Source organism: Chlorocebus sabaeus, chromosome 10 (assembly GCF_047675955.1).
Source record: "Chlorocebus sabaeus isolate Y175 chromosome 10, mChlSab1.0.hap1, whole genome shotgun sequence".
In the NCBI taxonomy this organism is placed as follows: domain Eukaryota; kingdom Metazoa; phylum Chordata; class Mammalia; order Primates; family Cercopithecidae; genus Chlorocebus; species Chlorocebus sabaeus.
In genome coordinates this window covers 46,368,514-46,389,586 of record NC_132913.1, presented here as the reverse complement: position 1 = coordinate 46,389,586, position 21,073 = coordinate 46,368,514, and the positions used below count along the sequence as shown (strand labels likewise).

At 46.7% G+C, this 21,073-nt stretch overlaps 1 protein-coding gene across 11 annotated transcripts in view; it reads right to left on the bottom strand.

Annotated features, from left to right (window-relative positions):
- Positions 1-21,073, bottom strand: part of TANC1 (tetratricopeptide repeat, ankyrin repeat and coiled-coil containing 1) — a 264,487-nt gene that overhangs the window by 16,037 nt on the left and 227,377 nt on the right. For all 11 annotated transcript variants that reach the window (XM_038002078.2, XM_038002080.2, XM_038002079.2 and 8 more), the window contains 2 exons: positions 19,989-20,174; positions 17,715-17,793 (listed from right to left, as the gene is read on the bottom strand). In XM_038002078.2, the coding sequence (XP_037858006.1) occupies positions 17,715-17,793; positions 19,989-20,174 (265 nt within the window). The remainder of the gene's footprint in view (positions 1-17,714; positions 17,794-19,988; positions 20,175-21,073) is intronic.

Sequence of the window (21,073 nt, the reverse complement as noted above, 5' to 3'; positions counted from 1 at the left end):
GTGCAACGCAAACACAGGTTGGTATTATTGTCTAGTTTGGCCTCTTACCCTAAAATCGTAAAATTTCATTCAACAAGAATAATCACTCAGGCAGTCTAGCATGCATGTCACTCCCCCCTCGTTAAAGAATCTCCTTAACAAGTCAAGATTCAAGGTTAAGAAAGTCAAGAAAGAAAAGAAGATCCAACTGTAGAGGGCCGGAGTAAACACGCTGGCCCAGAGGCAGTGAGCTGTCGTGGCGGTGCTGCGGGAAGTCAGCTAAGGATGAAAGAAAAACAGCATGTAAGGAGAGAGGACGAGACCCGGTACTCATGGCACTCTCCTGTCAGCCTGGGCCTCCCCACTCCCCGATTCTTAATTTGGGGGTAACAGGCAGGGGGTATAGTTCGAAGAGTTGCTTTTGCTCATCGCGGGAATCACTGTCTAGAGAGGACGGAGGAGGTGGCAGAAACAACCCCAGGCCAGGACGATCGGCTCTTCAGTGGGACCAGAGGCCAGCAAAGGACTGAGTGGCGAGGGATGGCTGTTCTTCTGGAGGGAGGGAGGAGATGGAGCACAGTGCCCTGGCTCTATTCCCAGCACATGCCTAGGATGACCCTGTTTCTAAATACAGCCTCCAACCTATACATTTCCAGTTTCCAGAATAGGGAAGTGTTCTTAAAAGTCAGTCAGGCAGACAGACCTCTCAGGCTGAAAATGGGGCAACACAGAAACAGGCCTTCAAAAGGTGTGGTCCACATGCCAGGGAGCCTATGAGGAGCACCCAGCCCCATTAGTAACCAGGCTCACTAACGAGAGACGGATGTGGAACTCGCACCCTGTTAGCGGAAAGGTGCACGGTGGCTGCTCTGGAAAACAGGCTGACGCTACGAGTAAGTTGAAGATGGGTGTAACCCCCCACCCAGCAACCCACTTGCAGAGATGCACCCTGCAGGCACTCTCAGGGTGCACCAGAAACACAAGCAAAAATGCTCACCGCACCCTGGGCTGCAAGCAATCCAAACAACCATCATCAGCAGCAGCAGTAGGCTTCAAGAAAGTGGCACAATCAGCAGAACACTACATGTCTACAAAAATAAACACCATGTGGCTAAACACGACTGACCAAGTCAGTCTCACAAACTTAACAAGGATTCAAAGAAACCAAACCCAAAAGAAAACACAGAGGACTTTGTTCATACACAGTTCAAAAGCAGAATGCTGTGACAGCTGTCTCGGGAGAGGGTCACCTGTGGGCTTCCGATTAGCAAGGGTGGGACCTTGTTTGTCTCCTGTGCACCTTCTGAGCTTGGGTCTCAGAGCTAAGCCCCAGGAGCCAAGGGCTCAGGGATGCTGGTGTCTGCACACACCCCTTGGTCTACCTGTCCTCTTTGACACCCCTCAGGGCAGCTAACAGATGCCTGCTTCCTCTGGTTCCTACAATAAAGCCCAGGGAAGCTGGGAGTCTGCTGCTGATTTGTGACCTCCTCTGGTCACACCAGTCAGCATGGCCATGGTTTAACCTCCAGGAGCCACATACACAAAAGGCGGCAAACCAGTTCTCTCCCTGCAACAAACTAGCTCCCCTACTGAACAGTCCCTACAGACTGTCCTCAGGGCCATGGTGCAGTGTGGCTGGCGACCTCACCTCTTCACATGTCACAGAGAGGTAGCCACATCTGTCCCATGGATCACCTGAGCTCCGTGTTCAATCTGGGGCCTTGTCACTGGAAAGTGAGGGAGTGAGCGTGGGCAGCAGGCAGTCCTGGTCTTGTGGTCCTAAGGATGTAAAGGTCAGGCCCAGGATGACCATCCCCTTTCTCCATCCTTCCAGAAGGGCAAGGCAGCTCTCACTTTGCTTCTGGTCCTCAGTCAGTGTGGACCTCATCAGTGAAGGGACCTTCTTCAGTGGCCTCATCATAGACCAGCCCCTCGTAAGAGTTTACACAGCAACCCAGGGAGCTCAGGGTCAGTCTGCAGGCCTGGCCAATTCCTCCCACGCCCTATTCCTCACCACCCAGATGACGGCCTGTTTCTTTTCAGAAAGGAGGCCACCACATTTCTCCAGAAAAAATGCGTTTAAAGGACTCTGTCCTGATGGATGTCCTCAAGCCTATTGATCTATGTTTGCAGCAGACAGCACTAAAGCAGTGGGGGACCAGAGGAGGTAACAAGTCAGGAGCTGACTCCCAGCTCCCCAGGCCTTGTCTGAGCACCAGAGAGAGCAGGCATCTGCCAGCTGTCAAGATGCTCTGACACCTGATGCTACAATATTTTTCCATGAGGCATAACAACTTCAGTTCTCTGTGGTAGAACAGTCCTTCACGTGCACTGGGACATGGTCCCTTGCAGCTCTTCAAGGAGGTAGCTAGTAAACTCAGCCAAGGTCCTCATGAGAAGTCAGTGCTGGCACCAACATGTGTGTTCAGTGAGTCATCCTAGTGGAGGGCACAGGGGGCCTGTGCACCATGGTTCTCAGAAAGTGAGAGACTGCTCAGCTCTGGAGTCCCAAGGTCGAGGATGTAACACAGCACAAGACACCTGAAGATATGATCTAGTCTCAGTTGCTATGTGTGACCTTGGCAAATCCTCAAGGTCTGTGAGCTTCAGTTTTCCCATGCAGAAAGCTAAGGAGTTGAGCATGACTAGAGTTATGAAAAGGCCAAAGTTTCTGCAAATGCTTAGTCCTCATTTCATTCTTTAAATGCACCTTATTTAAAATTTTGTAATAAACATAATACTCATCCCCCACCCAACCACCACTACATTTGCAGTTACTAAATTCTTTCTTTTTGTTTTTGAGACAGGATCTTGCTCTGTTACCCAGGCTGGAGTGCAGTGGTGTAATCTTGGCTCACTGCAACCTTTGCCTCCCAGGTTCAAGGGATTCCCCTGCCTCAGCCTCCCGAGTAGCTGGGATTACAGGCACGAGCCCCCATGCCCGGCTGATTTTTATATTTTTAGTAGAGATGGAGTTTCACCATGTTGGCCTGGCTTGTCTTGAGCTCCGGACCTCAGGTGATCTGCCCACCTTGGTCTCCCAAAGTGCTGGGATTACAGGTATGAGCCACTGTGCCTGGCCGCTGTCACTAAATTCTGATACCTTGGGGCCCAGCGCATTGCCATGGGTACCCAGAATAACTTACCACTGGGCAGTCTTTATAATAGTGCTTTTCCTGTCATCTTTCTAGTTAGATAATTTCTTAGAACTACAGGAAGAGCCGTTCTTAACAACAATTGCCATCACCATCACTGATCTGGATGACGAAGTGGATTCTTTCAAGACAGCGCAACCAGAACAAAATATTGAAGGGCACGGATGCTACAGCTGATCTGGACTGCAGGTACCATTCATGTTTGTGTTATGCAAACAGGCCCATTGCCCTTCCTGAGCAGGTATTTAATCTCAGTGCGTCGGTATGTAAAACTGACATCAATACCATTAACAGGATGCACTGAGACAGAGGTGGGGAGGCGGTTCCCATACCTAAAATGTTTGGAAACCAGGGTCCAAGGTGATCCTATCTGTACTCTGAGAATCTACAAAAACCAGTTCTGGTCCCTGCTGTCCTGGGAATTCCCGCTGTAGTCTCTTCCTGCCACAATGATAATGTTAATGATTCCTACTAATATAAGGCTCGGGGTACTTTTATATTGTGAGAGACCAGAATATGCCACCCCAAAATATGTCTTTTTGCATAAAGATTTTGAGCTGATTATTTTGAGATACTGAAGACACAGGAGGTATTCCAAAAACAGAGAAGTTATCCTCTTGTAAGACAAAATTCAAGGGTGTCTTCCTTTCTATACCAAGAAGAGAAGGATGACTACATGACTAGAGACTTCTATCAATGAAGAATCTGGCTCACAAACCTTACCCTTGTTAACCGCTTTTCTTGGGTACCTCCCCATAACTGGCCTTCCCCACACCATTTATCTTTGTTTCAGGGGATTTTTTTTTTTTCCCTTAGAGATGGTTTCTCACTCTGTCACCCAGGCTGGAGTGCAGTGGCACAGTCTCAGCTCACTGCAACCTCTGCTTCTCGGGTTCAAGCAATTCTCCTGCCTTGGCCTCCCAGTTAGCTGGGATTACAGGTGTGTGCCACCACGCCTGGCTAATTTTTGTATTTTTAGTAGAGACGGGGTTTCACCATGTTGGCCAAGCTGGTCTCAAACTCCTGACCTTGTGATCTGCCCACTTCAGCCTTCCAAAGTGCTGGGATTACAGGTGTGTGCCACCGTGCCTGGCTGGAATGATGGCTTTTAAGCCTAAAATCTAAGCCATCTCTTGGACACTGACTCATTTCTCTGGGTATCTCCCACAGATACAACACAAGATAACAAGATACATCTGCTATTCAACTTCTGTTTGTGTAAATCTGTCTTTCATTGCTGCAGTCTGTCCCAAGAACTGTGAAGGGTAAGGATAAAGTGATTTCTTCCTCTACTACAATATACATTATCTGGATTGATCTGATCATGTGATTCTTACGCTGGAAGATCTGGGTATTGAACCACTACCTGGATCTGCTGCTGCTCTGCCATTTTCCTCCAGGCAAAGAACAACTCCCTCTTCCTCTTCTCCCCGGTTAACCAGAAGAAGGAATGAATCAAAACAAAGATACATTGGCTCCATGCTGAGGCAGGGCCCAGGTAAATGCACGACGCCATGCAAACGAATAAACACAGGACTCTTTCATTTGATGAGATCTGAAGCAGCCCATCCACCACAGCATTCTGCTCTTTTATTTAGTAAACAAGTTTCATCTCCATTATAAACGGGGCCTTTAAATCAGGATTTCTGTTGCAGCTGCTGCTGAATTTTTGCAACAGCAGCACATCAGAAATGATAGTCCAGCACTAAAAATAGGGACCTCTGTTTCACAGAGGCGTCAGAGAAGCCACAAGTTGGAGCAAATGACAAGGGGCGAGCGTGCCACCCTGGGCATGGCAACGGGGTTGGACCCTGTCCACCTCCTTTGCCTTCACAACTCTTGCTATGGTATTTGGTGACTTCCTCTTGAGGCAACTAAAAACCTGTAAGTACAGGCAGACTTTGCTCAGGCTTAAAACAGATCACGTACTACACACAAATTCCTGACGAGGCTCTCGTTTACAAATGATGCAGACGGACAACAAGATCTGTGTTTTCCTTTTTCTAAGCAGATTGAGTATTCTGGGGCCATCGCTGCAAACTCCTGAGGCTCTGCCATTTTCAGGGGATCTCAAGTTTTAGCAGCCACAGGGACTTACAAACACCATATACGGAAACAAAGAGACTGAAGAATAGCCAGCCACATGCTTAAGCAAACAGGACCATGGCTAAATTATGCTCAGGAATTCCAGCTATTCTGCTGCAAAGGCTGACCTCGGGTGCTGCCCACCAGGCTCCAGTGAGGGTTAATGCACTCCCGCCCCGACCCGAAGGAAAAGAGGGCAGGGGAGGGCAGGAGAAAAGAATGCCCTGCTATGGGCAGTACCTTGCCTTCTGGCCAGTGAAATACAAAGATGGAGAAAAAAAAAGACTTGGTATGAAATGGGAGCTCAAAAATCAACGTGAACAGATGGCACTTTTTAGGACTCAAATTGGACAAAATTTACTCTAGTTGCAAAATCCTTAACAAGATGGCATTTGTGAATTAGATTCCCATGAAAGCACATATTTTCTGACGATCTGAATAATTTCACCTCAGCAACTTGCCTTCTGTCTTGAGAAGGCAAGTAGGTTTGTAATGGCAGACGTTCATTTTACGAACAACCTGACTGGCCGGGCACAGTGGCTCACGCCTGTAATCCCAGCACTTTGGGAGGCCGAGGCGGCAGATCACGAGGTCAAGAGATCGAGACCATTCTGGCCAACATGGTGAAACCCTGTCTCTACTAAAAGTACAAAAATTAGCTGGGCGTGATGGCACACGCCTGTAATCCCAGCTACTCAGGAGGCTGAGGCAGGAGAATTGCTTGAACCTGGGAGGTGGAGGTTGCAGTGAGTCGAGATTGTGCCATTGTACTCTAGCCTGGGCAACAAAGCAAGACTCCATCTTAAAACAAAAAATTAAAAAAAAAAAAAAAAAAAAAAAGGCCGGGCGCGGTGGCTCACGCCTGTAATCCCAGCACTTTGGGAGGCTGAGGCGGGCAGATCACAAGGTCAAGAGATAGAGACCATTCTGGCCAACATGGTGAAATCCTGTCTCTACTAAAAGTACAAAAATTAGCTGGGCATGATGGCACACAGCTGTAATCCCAGCTACTCAGGAGGCTGAGGCAGGAGAATCACTTGAATCCAGGAGGCGGAGTCGCAGTGAGCCGAGATCTCTCCACTCCACTCCAGCCTGGTGACAGAGTGAGACACAGTCTCAAAATAAATAAATAAATAAATAAATAAATAAATAAATAAATAAAAATAAAACTGACAACAATCTGAACTTATTGGAAACAGCAGCAAGAGAGTTTTTTGCACCATAAAATGGATGGTTTGCAGGAATCTTTTATATACTAAAGTTCTCTGGGAAAAGATTTGACTTGCAAAAACTCCATTGTCAACTTGCCGGGGACACAATCATTCCACAAACAGGGCTATTCCTAAAATTTTATAGCAGATCTGTCACTCAAATTCACGGGATGTGCTACCCAGGCTCAGGATGGCTTGGCTTACAGATCACAACAATGGGTCTGTATTCCCACCCACATTTGGTTTTGGACCCAACTTGGGGGCTTAGAGAGAAGGGCAGCAGGGTCAGTGCACACAGAAGCAGCTTCCTGCTGGCAGACTATGACCTTTTCATGCATTACCCATGGATGTATGAAAACCATTCTGCAAGCTGGAACGAAGTACCTCCGGAGAACAGCTTACACCAGGAGAACCCACTTTCTGCTGGCTGAGAGGGCACTGCGGGCAGGGCGGGGTGGCTGGGCTCTGCCTGTATACTTGTGTTCACATGTGGAATTTCCTTCCTATTATCCTGGCCTCTCCCATATTTTATAAAAATGAGTGGAAAATGAAAAAAATGAGTGTCAACATTAATTGAAAGCAGCAGGGTTCTCATAAATGTCACCTAATTGTGGCCAAGGTGAGAACTGTGAGATGTGATGAAGGTAGTGATGCTTGACCCTCAGCCCCAGGCCCTGCTCAAAGGCAGAGAACACCAGGAAAGAGTGTGCCTGACACATTGCACATTTCTCAGCTACTTTATCTCAATGGTAAAATGTAATGAGGGATTTTAGGATTTTTTTTTTTTTTTTTTTTTTTAACTCTGGGAATGACTGCCCGCCCCGCCTTTGTAACTGACTCTAAGCGGCTACATGGAGGCTGACCAGTCAGACTTGCTTTGCTGCCACTGGGCGCTCGGCCATCACACTGAGGGCCTCGGGGAAGCTGGCCCCCATGTCCTCTGGCTGAAAGCAGCAACCCCTCCCCAAAAGGCCAGGCAATGTGCCGCCCCGCCCCACCTTCCAGACATAGGACTAAGATTTACAGAAGCCAAATGTCATAGCCTCGCTTTGTTCTTTGTTAGGCATTTCCTCCTGTCTCTGAGGGACGGGAAGGCTTCTATTAGAAGAATATACTTTCCAAGAGCTATAAATTTTTCACCTCTACAAAGACCAGGCAGTTATCTAACCATGAAGGTAATCAAGATGGCTCTTCCAGAAAACTGTACTTGCACTGGGAGACAAACGTCCCAAGCCTTGGGGTCTGGGACAAGCCTCCAACACTGCCAGCCTCAACTGAAGCTTCTGCAGGCTGGGGCACTGCTGTTCAGTGACCTCACGAATGGGAAGCCAGCACTGCCCAGGTGCAGTCACAGGCCGTGTGACGATGTTTCAGTCAGCGACAGACTGTGCATACAACAGCACAGTGGTCTCATAATACCATATTTGTATACCTTCTCTATGTTTAGACACACAAGTATTTACCTTTGTGTTATAGCTGCCTACAGTATTCAGTACAGCAATATGCTGTACAGGCTTGGAGCCTGGGAGCAATAGGCTGTGCCATCCAGGCTTGTGTAAGTACACTGGAGGATGTTCACACAATGACCAAATCGCCTAAGGATGCATCTCTCAGAAATATCTCATGCACTAATTTAAGAAGTTGTGGTTTTGAATACCTTGCTTATTGTTTCCCATTTAGCAAAACTCTCCCAGGAGGGCCAGATCTCCCAACAGCCATGATGGGCCTGCAGAAGCAGCCTGGCTGGGGCCAGATACGGGGATTCTGTGTTATAAGGCAACAGGTATCAACCAAGCATCATGGAAAAATGTGGCTCCCTCTGCTGACAGACATGACCCTGTTTTCACCGAGCTATCTATAGGAGGTGAATACACGGCAGAATCCAAATCTGGGGAACCAGAACACTCCTGACCATGTTACAAATTCTACTGTAAAAACACTGTCAGCCTGTATGTGCATTCGAGATTAAAAAAGAACCTCAAATTGCCAACTTCTTTTAAAAAATAAAATGTGTAACTGCAACTGTAAGCAGGACTTCACACGTGTGACCAAAATTCCTTTCTTTTCTACCCTTATGACTCCATCTTCCAAAGTAATTGCAAAGTTGAAGATTCCATCACTTACACATACACTTACTCAACCGAAAAATGTATAGCATACATTAATAACATATTACAATAATAATATTAATCAACTTATCACAACCCTGACAATACATAGCATTTACTGAACACGCACCAACTGCTGAGAGCTGCACAAAATAGCCTGGGTGGATTCTCATTTAATCTTGTTAAGAACCTTTTGAACCAGGTGTCACGATGATGCCCACGTTACTGAGGTGAAATAACTGAGTCACAGGAGTTACATCATCTGCCCCAAATCACAAAGGGAATCAGTGTCAGAGTCAGAAATTTAACCCGAGCAACAGAATGGACCTGAAGTCATGCTCTTGATCAAAACAGGAAGATGCTATTGGATTTAAATAACATACCATGCCATTTTTAAAGGGCTGCCTACACAATGCTCTTGGTCCTCCATATTCATAAATTCAGTGAACACAATCAACTTCTATGAGGCAAGCACTACTCACAGTTCTCTGTTACAGATGAGGAAAATAAGCCCCAGAGAAATTAAACAACTTACTTAAGGTCCCACAGCCAGTGGGAGTATAGCTAAGTCTAAGGTTTTTGTTTTGTTTTGTTTTTTGAGACAAGTATCACTCTGTTGCCCAGGCTGGAGTGCAGTGGCAAGATCTTGGCTCACTGCAACCTCTGCCTCCTGGGTTCAAGCAATTCCCTGACTCAGCCTCCTGAGTAGCTGGGATTACAGGCACCTGCCACCACGCCTAGCTAGTTTTTGTATTTTTAGTAGAGACTGGGTTTCACCATGTTAGCCAGGCTGGTCTTGCACTCCTGACCTCATACCCGCCTCGGTCTCCCAAAGTGCTGGGATTACAGGCATGAGCCACTGCACCCGGCCAGTCTGAGTTCTTAGCTCCTACACTGCTGCCTCCAGGAAGTCACCTTTAAAAATATCTAAAGCAACCAACAACCTTCTATGAGTGTTGTTTAGAATGAAAGTACCAGAAAGTGCTTCTCTTTTTTTGAGGAACTGCTGTGATTTCTCCCATGGACAATAAAAATAGTTTACAAGGAGTGTGTTCCCCTCTAATTCTGGCCACATGGCATTCTATAGCCACAGTAGTAGCTCAATTTAGTATGCCATGGCACGAATGTTTGAGCGGTTCTTCATGTCCTATTCCTGACTTAGTGTTTTAAAGTTCTTATCTGCATCATTTCAAGTAAGCTTCTTCAAATCCTTTGAGGAATAATGTGTGTGCTATAAATAATGTAACCTCAATTTAAAAATAATTTCCTAAAAGATAAACAACATAAGCCATCTTTCATACAGACTTTGTTCTTTTAAGAATCCATGAGAAGACTAGACCTTTGGACAGCTGTCACTTCTAAAGTGTGCTGAGAATGTTCACATGTGGAAGGCTGGGTTACACACTAAGTTATTTAAAGCAGGCATAAAGTTCTCTCTCTCCTCTCAAAAGGGCTAAGCTTGTGCTGAGGACTTGGTTACACGCCAGGATGCCACGTGAGTTCTCAGTGTAAAAAGGGGGCATTTCCACAAAAGCATTTTATACAATCTCACATCTGGCCCCCAAAACACAGAAAGAATCCAAATATCATTTCAAGAATTTGAAAGAAACAAGGATGATTTTTTCTGTGGGAGTGTAATCCTTCCCAAAATATGAATGCATTTTTCTGTTGAAGGCAGAAGTATTTTTTGTTAAACGTTCAGGGTTCACTCACTAGAAAAATGGACTCTATGTACAGCAAGAACAGCTTGATGAAGGTGGTCAAGGGGCCAATTCGTTCGTGCTTGAGACGCCACCCCTGGGTTTGTACCTGCTCACTGCTGGCCACTCAGCCTGCCCTACAGGGTGGGGACATGCTGACCTGACCCCTCTGCCCTCTTTGCAGGGAGGAGTGGTCTCCAGAACCCACCAACATCAGGGGCAAAACCCAGGGGTCTGTGAGACCAGGAGGACTGGGTGTGGACAAACCCAGCGCCCTCAGTTCTGATCCCCCATCTGCCTCCACTGTTTGGGGGACCCCTCTGCCCATCCTTTCCATCCAGAGCCATTACCCCTTCCATGTTGGTAACCCCACTTTGTCCCTTACAGGGCACAGGGTCACCCCACCCCATCTTGCTCCTTTCAGGATCCTGGGTAGTCCCTCCCACGCACCCTTCAGGGTACTGGCTTACTCCCCATCGTGCTGTTATGCTGAGGACAGTTCTGACTGACAGCAGCCTGGATTTCCATGCCCACTAACCTTACTGAACCTTCTTAGAACAAACACTTGCAGAGGAAGGAATGTCTTGATAAAAAATTTCCAAAACCAGTATTGTCGAGATGCTCAGGACCTCTGAAAAATCCAGTATCTTCAGTATTCGACAGCAAGTCACAGTTTTCCCTACAGGATCCTCCATGTGTGTTCCATGTAACACATATTCTCCACATGCCCCAACAAGCCATGGGCAAACACTTTCCTTCCAATCTCTCTCCTGAAATTCTGTCCTGAGATGTGCATGCATTACCTAATGAGCAGGATACTTCCTGATAAAGGTCACACATCATCAATGACAGGGATGCATCCTGAGAAATGTATCATTAGGTGATTGTATGATCGTGCTAACACCACATGGTGGACTTACATAAACCTCGACGGTATAGTCTACTACATACCCAGGCTACATGGTACAGCATCTTGCTCCTAAACTGCTAACCTGTACAGCCTATTACTGTACTGGATACTGTAGGCAGCTGTAACACAGTGGTACTTGTGTAACTAAACACAGAAAAAGTAAAGACACAATATTTTTATGGGAACACCTTCTCACATGCAGTCTGTTGCTGACAGAAACATCATTACGTGGGGGATGACTATATATGTGACTGCAAGGCTCAATCCAGTAGGCCTGACCTTTATTTTACGTTCTTACCAAATAATAGCCCCTCCTCTCTCCAAAATGCCTAAGGTAAATTCAAATGAAGAATGGGTCATTTTTACACCAACAGTAATAAGGCATCCAGCTTCCTGTGTTCTGGGGCAGCTTTGGATGTGGGAAGCCCACTGTCCACGCCTGGGGGGCCCTGTGATGGAAGCCAAAAGAGCCACAAAAGGGGAAAGGAAAGCAGTCCCATGGAAACAGGAGGGGAACGAAAATCATCAAAGTGTCAAATACAACAGGACCCAGCTTCACAGCCCAATTTGGAAACAGGTGCGAGGATCCCGCCCCCAAGAGGGGCCTGGAAACACCCAGCCCAGCTGCAGGGTACTGCCTGAGGCTCAAAATCCAGAGGGAGCCAGGTTCTGTCCAAAATTCCATGCAGAATTAGTGAACAGTGAACTACGGTGAGCACACACACTGAGTGGAACTGCTTCAACACACTGCACAAAGGGAGGCCTGTGATGCGGCTAAATAGCCCATTCAACTGACAGTGGAGAAAATCTGGCCCATCTTAGAAACAGAGGCAAATAGTTGCTTTGGCAATAAAAATTAATTACCTGACTAAACTCCTTTAGAAAGTATTCAACAATTAAAATAGTACTGACTTAACATAAAATAACACTTCACATGAAGTATTTCAGTCATACTTTTAACCAACTCTGATAGGGCATCCCCTTCCAGAAATTAGGGAAGGGCAGCCCTGGGGAGGCGCCATGGTTCTGTGCACGAAGCATGGGGCTCTGGGTGTGCTGCTGACCTTCCTTCAAACAGAAGGACCTCTGAGGGGGTGACCTTGACAGGGCGGGATGGCTGTCAGAGATCTGCACGAGGGCACAGCACACCCAGGCTGCAGAGAGGGAGATGTTATGGACACAGATGGGGCTATGCCCACTCTATGCTTGGCTAATAGCTGTGTTTCCAAAGATCCAACCCAGCAGCCCACCGAGGACTTGGTCAGAGGATCTGAGCCATCCTGGAGTCCAGCAAAGCATGGTCTGAGCTAGGACACCAAGAAATCAGGATGGGTGTTTATGCGTGACCAGGCCCCTTACTCCTCCCCCTCCAACCACAGGTATTTCTCCCAAATTATTCTGCAGGTGAACATCTCCCTCCCTAAAAATATGAGTTTGTTTCATGTAAATCCACTTGTCCACTTGGTCAATACCTATGTGACAAGGACCGGGCTATATCCGCACTGTCCAATTTGGTGGCCACCTGTCACATATAATTTAGACAAATTAAGATGAGATTTTAAACTACTGTTCCTCAGTTGCACAAGTCACATTTCAAGTACTCAATAGCCACATGTGGCTAGTAGCGACCATGAGGGACAAAACAGATACCACTTCCATTACTACAGAAAGTTCTATTGGGCAGCACTAGAACCGACAGTTGCCATACACGAAGGTGAGGACAAAAGACAGGGAAACTGCTGCCCTCACAAAGCCCATGACTGGCTGGGTGTGGTGGCTCATGCCCGTAATCCCAGCACTTTGGGAGGCTGAGTCAGGAGGACTGCTTGAGCCCAGGGATTTGAGACCAGCCTGGGCAACATGGTGAATCCCCATGTTTTGCGTCTCTACAAAAAATACAAAAATTAGCCAGGTGTGGTGGCTCATGCCTGTAGTCCTAGCTACTCAGGAGCCCAAGGTGGGAGGAGCACCTGAGCCTGGGGAGGCAGATGCTGCAGTGAACCGTGATTGCACCACTGCACTCCAACATGGGTGACAGAGTGTGACCCTGTCTCAAAAAACAAACCCAAAAAAGCCCACAATTTGGGAAAAGCAGCCTCCTATCAAATAAGCCACATCAAAGAAGCCTATCAAGGCCAGATGCGGTGGCTCACACCTATAATGCCAGCACTTTGGGAGGCCAAGTTGGGTGGATCACAAGGTAAGGAGATCAAGACCAGCCTGGCCAATATGGTGAAAACTCTACTAAAAATACAAAAATTAGCTCGGCGTGGTGGTACATGCCTGTAATCCCAGCTACTCGGGAGGCTGAGGCAGGAGAATCCCATGAACCAGGGAGTTGGAGGTTGCAGTGAGCCGAGATCGCACCACAGCACTCTAGCCTGGCAACAGAGCAAGACTCTGTCTCAAAAAACAAAACAAAAACAAAAAAAAGTCCATCAAATATGATGTACTGATGGTAAGTCCTATGAAGGGAACTGCAGAGTGATCCAAGGGAGGGGAGAGGGGTAAGGCTCTGATACCACAGGCCCATCTGCCTACACGGCAAGTGCTGGAGCAGAAGGGCCTCTGTTCTCTTCTATTCAGAGCAAGGTTCTAACCCGAAGCTCACAAGCAGGCTCACACTTCAGAGTGGCCTGGAACTTGCAAACACCGTCCTTCTGCCAATCCACAGCAGCATGAGGTCACCAGCTAAGCATCTCTGGTCACTTCGGCTTGGGCTGATTCACAGCAAACACTGACATGGAGATAGTAACTCAGTGTAGCCAGAACTTTTTGGGAGGCAGCATGGAGTTGTCACAGCTGTGGAATGCCTGAAACAGATGCCACAAGCATCTGGTGGGTTCTCACCATGTTTCAGGCTGCCGAGAAACGACAGAACAGACACCGACCGAGTCTGAATATCACCGAGCCAAGGGCCTTGGCATCCTCAGGGTGGTGCTGTTGGGTGCAGGCATTCATCATCTGCTCTGAGCTTTCTTCTGATGAATGGATCATACTACTTATTCTCCGCTACAGCCTTTTGTTTGAGGCTGTGGAGGATGCATGGGGAGAGGGAGAGCTTAAGAGCTACTGAACTACAACACTGAGTTCTGAATGGCTTGTCCCTAAACATTGGACAGATGAAAAGCAAATGATCCCAGATGCTGGTGAAAACAGAAACTTACACAAGTTAAGCCCTCTGTTCTCCAAAACCAGTAGAGACAGTCTGCAAGTTTTCTAAAGGCTGTGGGTTTACTGCAGTAAACCCCCAAACTAAATACTGTTCCCATTTTTTATGAATGTCTTAAAATGCTATTGTACATTTTCTTGTCTCCTTCAGCCTAACACAGGAGCCACCTACTTCTGTGATGACATTTGTTGACTCAGGGTCACCAGCAGTCAGATGTGCAGGGCTCTGAGGGTGGAGGGCTGCTGCTGTGCCCAGTGCCACCACACTGAAGGCCTGAGTGAGGGGGACCTCCACGGGGCTGCTGTTCCCTGACTGGTGGCTGTCATTCTTCCTCACCAAGAACCCACCGCTTCCAATCAGCAACAGGTATGACAACCACATTTCCGCCATGTGGAACAGATTCACTGAATTGCAAGGCTCTCCTGGAAGAAAACTGGAGGAGGAATTTGTGCATGAATTTAGCTCCCGCGCCACTGGCTCTGGCAATGGCAGAGAAGAGATGGGCAGGTAGCTGTCCTCCTAAGGGGGGTGTCCCTGCAGGAAAACCAAAGGCCGGCAGATGAGTCAAAACAGAAGAGGAAGCTCTGCCTTGTCACCTCATCAGCTAGCATTTTAAAGCCAAGCTGTTCACAGCTAAATCTATGCTGGACAGACTTCTATAAACATACTTAAGGTTTCAAAAGAAATAATGAACTGCTATCCACACAAAGCTTCCAGTTTTTCTGCCACATTCCCACATCCCAGATAGGTATTACTCTTGGGATCCTATCCTTATGCTGTGGCTAGGGACAGATAAGGTTCATCCTAGAGTGTTTTGGACCCAAAACACCATTGACTACACCCAGGAATAAGGACCAAATGAGAACAGGATGCAAAACCACTCCTTTCCCTTCTGTGGGTCCCCACAGCAACAAGCAACAATGCACACAGCAGTGCAGTCACACAGGCTGGGGAATCCCAGGGCCCATGGCTTGAAGTTGAGCCTTGGTGAGAACCAGGACTGCGAGCTCACCGATTCACTTGCAGGATCCTTACCAAGACCTTCAGTTCTCTGTACGATGCCTCATCTGCCTTCATTCCTACATTTACGGTTGGTAACAGACCCCACGTGGCCAAATCCCAAACATGGATGTCACATTCCAGAGCATGTAGTATACATTTGTGTAAAGACCCATATTTGCAGATGTTACCTCAGCTGAAACCCCCTGCAAGATTTCAAGGTATTCCTCTGATAAATGCAGGCCTGGAAAGTAGGAGGGCTTGGGGCAGTACACGACAGTGGTTGTCTTTGAAGGAGCACAAGAGAAAGGTACCAGACAGAAAAATGCACAGAGAAGGCAAGGTGGATTTTGTTGAGGTGCAGTCCACAGAGAGCCACCGTGGCTCTTTTAGCCTGAAAAATAGCACTTAGCTTGCTTCTTTTTGGTTTACATTTTAACAAGTGTCTCAAGTAAACTCTTGCCTGATGAAATTCACCCTGATGCCTGGTGAGGAAGAGTGTGAACTGCTTCCCAGGTTGCAAAGTGGTCTGAAGGTTATGCATGAGACTTTGGAAAAGAGGGGCCAAGTTACTGTTTACCTTTTCATTAAGACCCAGGGACAACTACAAAGAGATGAATTCTGCCAACAGCTGAGAGCTTGGAAGTGGGTCTTTCCCTGGTGGAGTCTCTGAGAAGAACACAGCCCCAGCCAATACCCAATTAGGAGCCTGGGAAGATCCTGAAGTAGAGAATCCAGCCAAACTGCCAAGAATTCTGATCTAGATAAAGACTGGTGGGAAGTCTGTTGTTTCTCATGTGTCTCTTTAGCCATCAACTGATGGGCAGATTCTCAAGGCAGGAGGATAATGCAAATTCAGGACTGGTCAATGAGCTCACACAAAGAACTCACACAAAGCCTTCAAAAATCAGCCCTTTTCTGGAATTTTCTTCCAAATAAAAAAGTCATCTTGAATATTAAAGGTTAGAAATTCTCACTTAAGCTAAATGTGTGATGTCATGGCTGCTAGACCTGATGTCCATCGTCTTCACAGGTACCTCTCACTGTGTGTCACTCTATGTCAGGCTTTCTAGACAGCTCTGCGGGGCGCTAGGAGTCACCTGAAATGACTTGGGATGCTTGTTAAGAAAATCACATCCTGGGCTTTCCCCCTAGTGAATCAGAATGTCTAAGCCCAAGTACCCCAAGAGGCTCTTATCACTAGGCAATGAAAGAACAGAGATTTGGACCTTCTGGCTGTCAGTAGTCATGCTCTTATTCACTCAGCAACACTCCTGCACACCACATCATTTGGAATGTGATGGAAACTTTTCTTTCACCAAATGATAGAGCAGCCTATACTATTTAAAAGGGAAGGGGGAGGACTCCATAAAGAATTAGGCAATATTTCAATCCACATACTTTTACCCATAGACATAATCCAACTCCGCTGGAATTCTGTACTTTCTCTGCACCTGGGAGCACACCCAGCTCCTTCTTTGGGCCCACAATGGGGATGGAACAAACAGCTCTGAGGCTCTGAAGGACAGGCCTGCACTCCTGCCAGGAGGTGAGGCTCTGTGGCTTTCTCCTAGTGTGAGCTATCTAATAAGCTCTCCACACCACCATTTGGCTTGTTAGGAAATAATTTAGGAGCATTTTGAAACAAATCTGTGCAAGAGAAATGGAAGTCACTATATACCAGGTACACAACAGAAACATAACCTGGAAATTCATTTTAAATACTCTTGCTGACATCTATTTAAAAACAACTTGTAATTTAAAGTCTCAGATTTCTAACACTAGTCCAGTCAAGTGGAAAACTGGAAAGCAGCATTACTGATTTAGTCTCACAAGTAACAAACTCAGATCTTCACCAGGATGTGCCCAGGCTTCTCCCTGTAAAGACTAATGGAAATGACTTGATAGCCTGCATTTGTATGGTAACGTGAGTAAACCCCATGAGGCTGAGTTTTACCCTCATTCTATACAGGGCAGGCCACTGCCTTCTGTGCTGAGCCGCCTTTGATTCGTGTCACAATGGGGATAAAAGTTCATGCCTAGCTCACTGTGCGCAGGTCGCAGGAAGATCACATTGGTGAGATGTGTGAGATTCGGCAAGCCAGAAAACACCTTACTTAGGTACTTCCACCTGACATTCATCTGATGCACAGTAACTGCTGGTCTAATTAAAAATAATCAGTTAATAGGATTGCTTTAAAAAATAAAATCTTATGCTTCCAGCAAAGTTTTGCTACTCATTTAGAAAGTTCAAGGAGCTCTAAACTTCAAATGCCTGTGATAAAATAAAAATAGGACTACATGCATCATAGTCATTCTTAAGACAATTAGGCCAAAATAGGGCTAAAACATCAAGCAAGCTGCCCCAGACTACAAGCAGTGGCATTATAATTACCTGTTTCTCCCCACAATGTGTCGGTGCCATTGACTTCTACTTCATGTTCCTTCTCCATTCCCAGCAAGCACTGGACCACCTGTCAGAAGTGGCAAGGTGATTTAATGAGTTCTCATAGCAAGAGGTGCTTATGATATAGCCCATGCATCCAAGGAGAGAGTGTGTTGTTTTTTAACCATTATCTCACGCTGCACAAGGAGAGAAAAATATAATGAAAACTGTTTTGAAGCATAATTCATATGCTATTCACACTTTCAGTTGAAGAATAATTAAAAAAAAAATCTCTGAATTTCAGCAACATGGTTCAGGATTACTAGGTACTCAGAATTCTAATGAATTCCAACATGACCCAAATATGCCAGCCTCATCAACAAAGGACATGGCAGATCACTCCAAGTGCAGTTTCTGCATAAATCACAAGATAGTGAATCAATTTTTCACAAGGAAGGAAAACAAGGCAATATACCTTTTTCAAAATTTTTACAAAGTATGGTTCAAATACATTTTCTACTGGTAGCAGTATTCTTTTTCCCTTATGGGACTCTTCCTGTCAAAGGGTAGGTCAGGTCACAGGTATGGAGGCAGGAATCCTGGCTTGCAGGGAGACGAAGCATCTGTGCCCCGGACCTGAGTCGGCGTTCACCCTGAGCAACAGCAGCAAGCAATGGGAGAACACGACAAAGCCACCTTCCAGTCTCCTAGCCCACACCCTTTGTGGTAGGCTGAATAATGGCCCCCAAAGATGTCTATATCCCAATCCCCAAAGTCTGCGAATGTGACCTTACAGGGCAAGAAGGAATTGCAGATGTGATTATGAACCTTGAAATGGGGTGATTATCTCAAATCATCAAGGTCTATATCTGATACACATCTGACCTAATAAATCACAACCATCCTCTTAAGAGAGACAGGAGGAGTCCAGGTCAGAGGACAGAGGAAATGAGACGACAGAGGCTAAGATGAAAGTAAGGCACTCTGGAGATGGAGGAAGGGTACACGAGCTAAAAAATACAGGTGGCTTCAAGAAGTGAGAAAAAGCAAGCAGACAGGTTCTCCCCTAGAGACTTCAGAAGGAAGGCTGGCCTCCCAATAGTGTGATTTTAGACTTCTGACCTCCAGAATTCTAAGAGTAAGTGTGTGCTACTTTAAGCCACTAAGTTTGCATCCATTTGTGATAACAGCATTAGGAAACTAACAAACCATCCAAGTCTTGTGGTGAACAAACCCTGCTTTTTTCACCCTACTGGCTGTGCTGAGGTGGTTTTCGCTCAGCATTTCCTTCCAACAAGCTTTAAAACAAGGGGGTTTGCACAGGTTAAGACAAAGGTCATTCCTAGGCATTCATGGTCCTTCCAATGATGACTTTTCACACTTTAAAAAAGGAAAACATCTATATTTTCATATGTGTGTTTAACAGTATCTCTGTGTGTGTGTATATATATATATGTGTGTGTGTGTGTAATGTTTTAAATGCCAGAAATTAGCCAGCCACTATTTCATGCTTGTGTGTGTGTGTCCGCCCATGAGTTTTGAATGCCAAAGTCAGCCAGCCAGCTTCGCACTCAAATTTACTAAAGTCATTTTGGAAAAAGAATCTTACCAAATACTGGCACCTCTAATTGCCTGAAGATAATTCAGAGTGAGAAATACACAGGAGGGCGCGAGCAAAACGTTATTAAATTCACAGATAAAGAAAGCCAAGACACACAGGTCAGGAGGTTGACAATTAAATCTTCAAACTGAGGAATACCAACATCTGTCAGAAATAAATGCTCTATTTAACTACCGCATGGAGTTTTCATTCAGTGGAGGAGCTGTAAATGACAAGCATTCTTGCGTGCTATCAAAGCATTAAAGTTCTATTTTTAAAAATCCTTCAAATACTCAGGAATGATTTTAGAATCAGGATTCTATGTGATTATTTTTAAATGAACACAAGGACAGAAGAATGAATCAAAGGGGAAAAAATGTAAAACAGCAGGTCTAGAGGGCAGAGCAGGGAAGGGGGAGAGACATGAGCAAGAGCAGAGAGTTAATGTCATCAAAAGGCTTCCCACAGAAGAACAAGCCTGCCTGTCCCCATCACGTGTGCACAGGAGTGTGCACTGTCACTCATGGGAAGGATGCGATGCCCGTAGAAGACCTTCTACTGCAGGTGGTCAATGTCAACTGCTAGTTCTTGGAATCCTCATTCTTTCAGTCCTTCGGTGTGTCAACTGACTTGCTGAGCTACAGCTTCTAGTTTCCCAGTGGGGAAACCCCTGCCCCACTCACCGAGCTGTGGCCCATGCTGGCGGCCGCGGTCAGTGCCTGCTGCAGGGCGTGGTTCTTCCTCAGGGCGCCTGGCTGGGGAGGACCCGGCGACCACTCACAGGTCAGCAGGTACTGGAGAATGTCACCATGGCCCCGTAGGGCACTGTGGACGAGCGCACACTGGCCCTTCTTATCCAAGTGGTCCACCTGGGGGCAGGAGTAGGGGAAGGTTATGGCTGAGCACTACTTTCCCTCTGAGCATGCGGATGCACCATAAGCTGTTATAAGTGTAAAGCACAGCTGGGATCTGTAAATGGAGGTGCAGTGATGTGCAGCAGTAACGTACCCACCGCAAAGGCTTAGCCACACATTGCCCTTCTCCATGAACTGAAGTTTATGTATGTCTCAAATGTTGGATTTGAGAGAAAAAAAATAAAGCTCCCACAGCTGTTATAAGCCTAACTGTGTGCAAACCCCACTCCCTGTAAGCATACATGGGGTTCACATTCTGACTTGTCTTTCTGGAGAACATAGAATCTTAGTCTGGATTACTTCCAGACGGTATTGAATGTACCATTCCAGGCCTCAGGTTCCCTTTGCAAGACTCGGTCACAAAACTCTCTCCTTAATCCCACGTCCCTGCAGCAAACTACACAAAGCTCCTAACTCTCTTGTGAGTATGTATGGAGACACACACTAAACCCTCGGACAAAGCCCTGTACTTCCCGACTTTGGTAGCTTGGGTGGGGCATTCTAAGTCTGCTGTGACAAGCTATAATTTGGGGGAGTAAAGCTGCTCTCTGGTCACTGAGCCAGGGGATCCAAAGAAAGAGAGGGATGTGGAAAATCAGCTGAGTGTGGAAGGGCAGGAAAAGAGTCCAAGCGGCATCTGATTGGGAAGGAGGCCTTATGCAGGTCGGTGGCCTGGGCATGCTGGCAAGTAAATGGGGGGTGGCCACAAAGTCAGGGCAGGCCAGCTAGGCAGAAAAAGTGAGTGAGTGTCATACACCTCCTCAAGGACCAAAAGCAGGGGCAGCCCTTCATGCCCTGTCTAAACCTCAGAGTACTGGGCCTGGGAGTGGAGCCCAGGGCCTAGCCTTGCATGC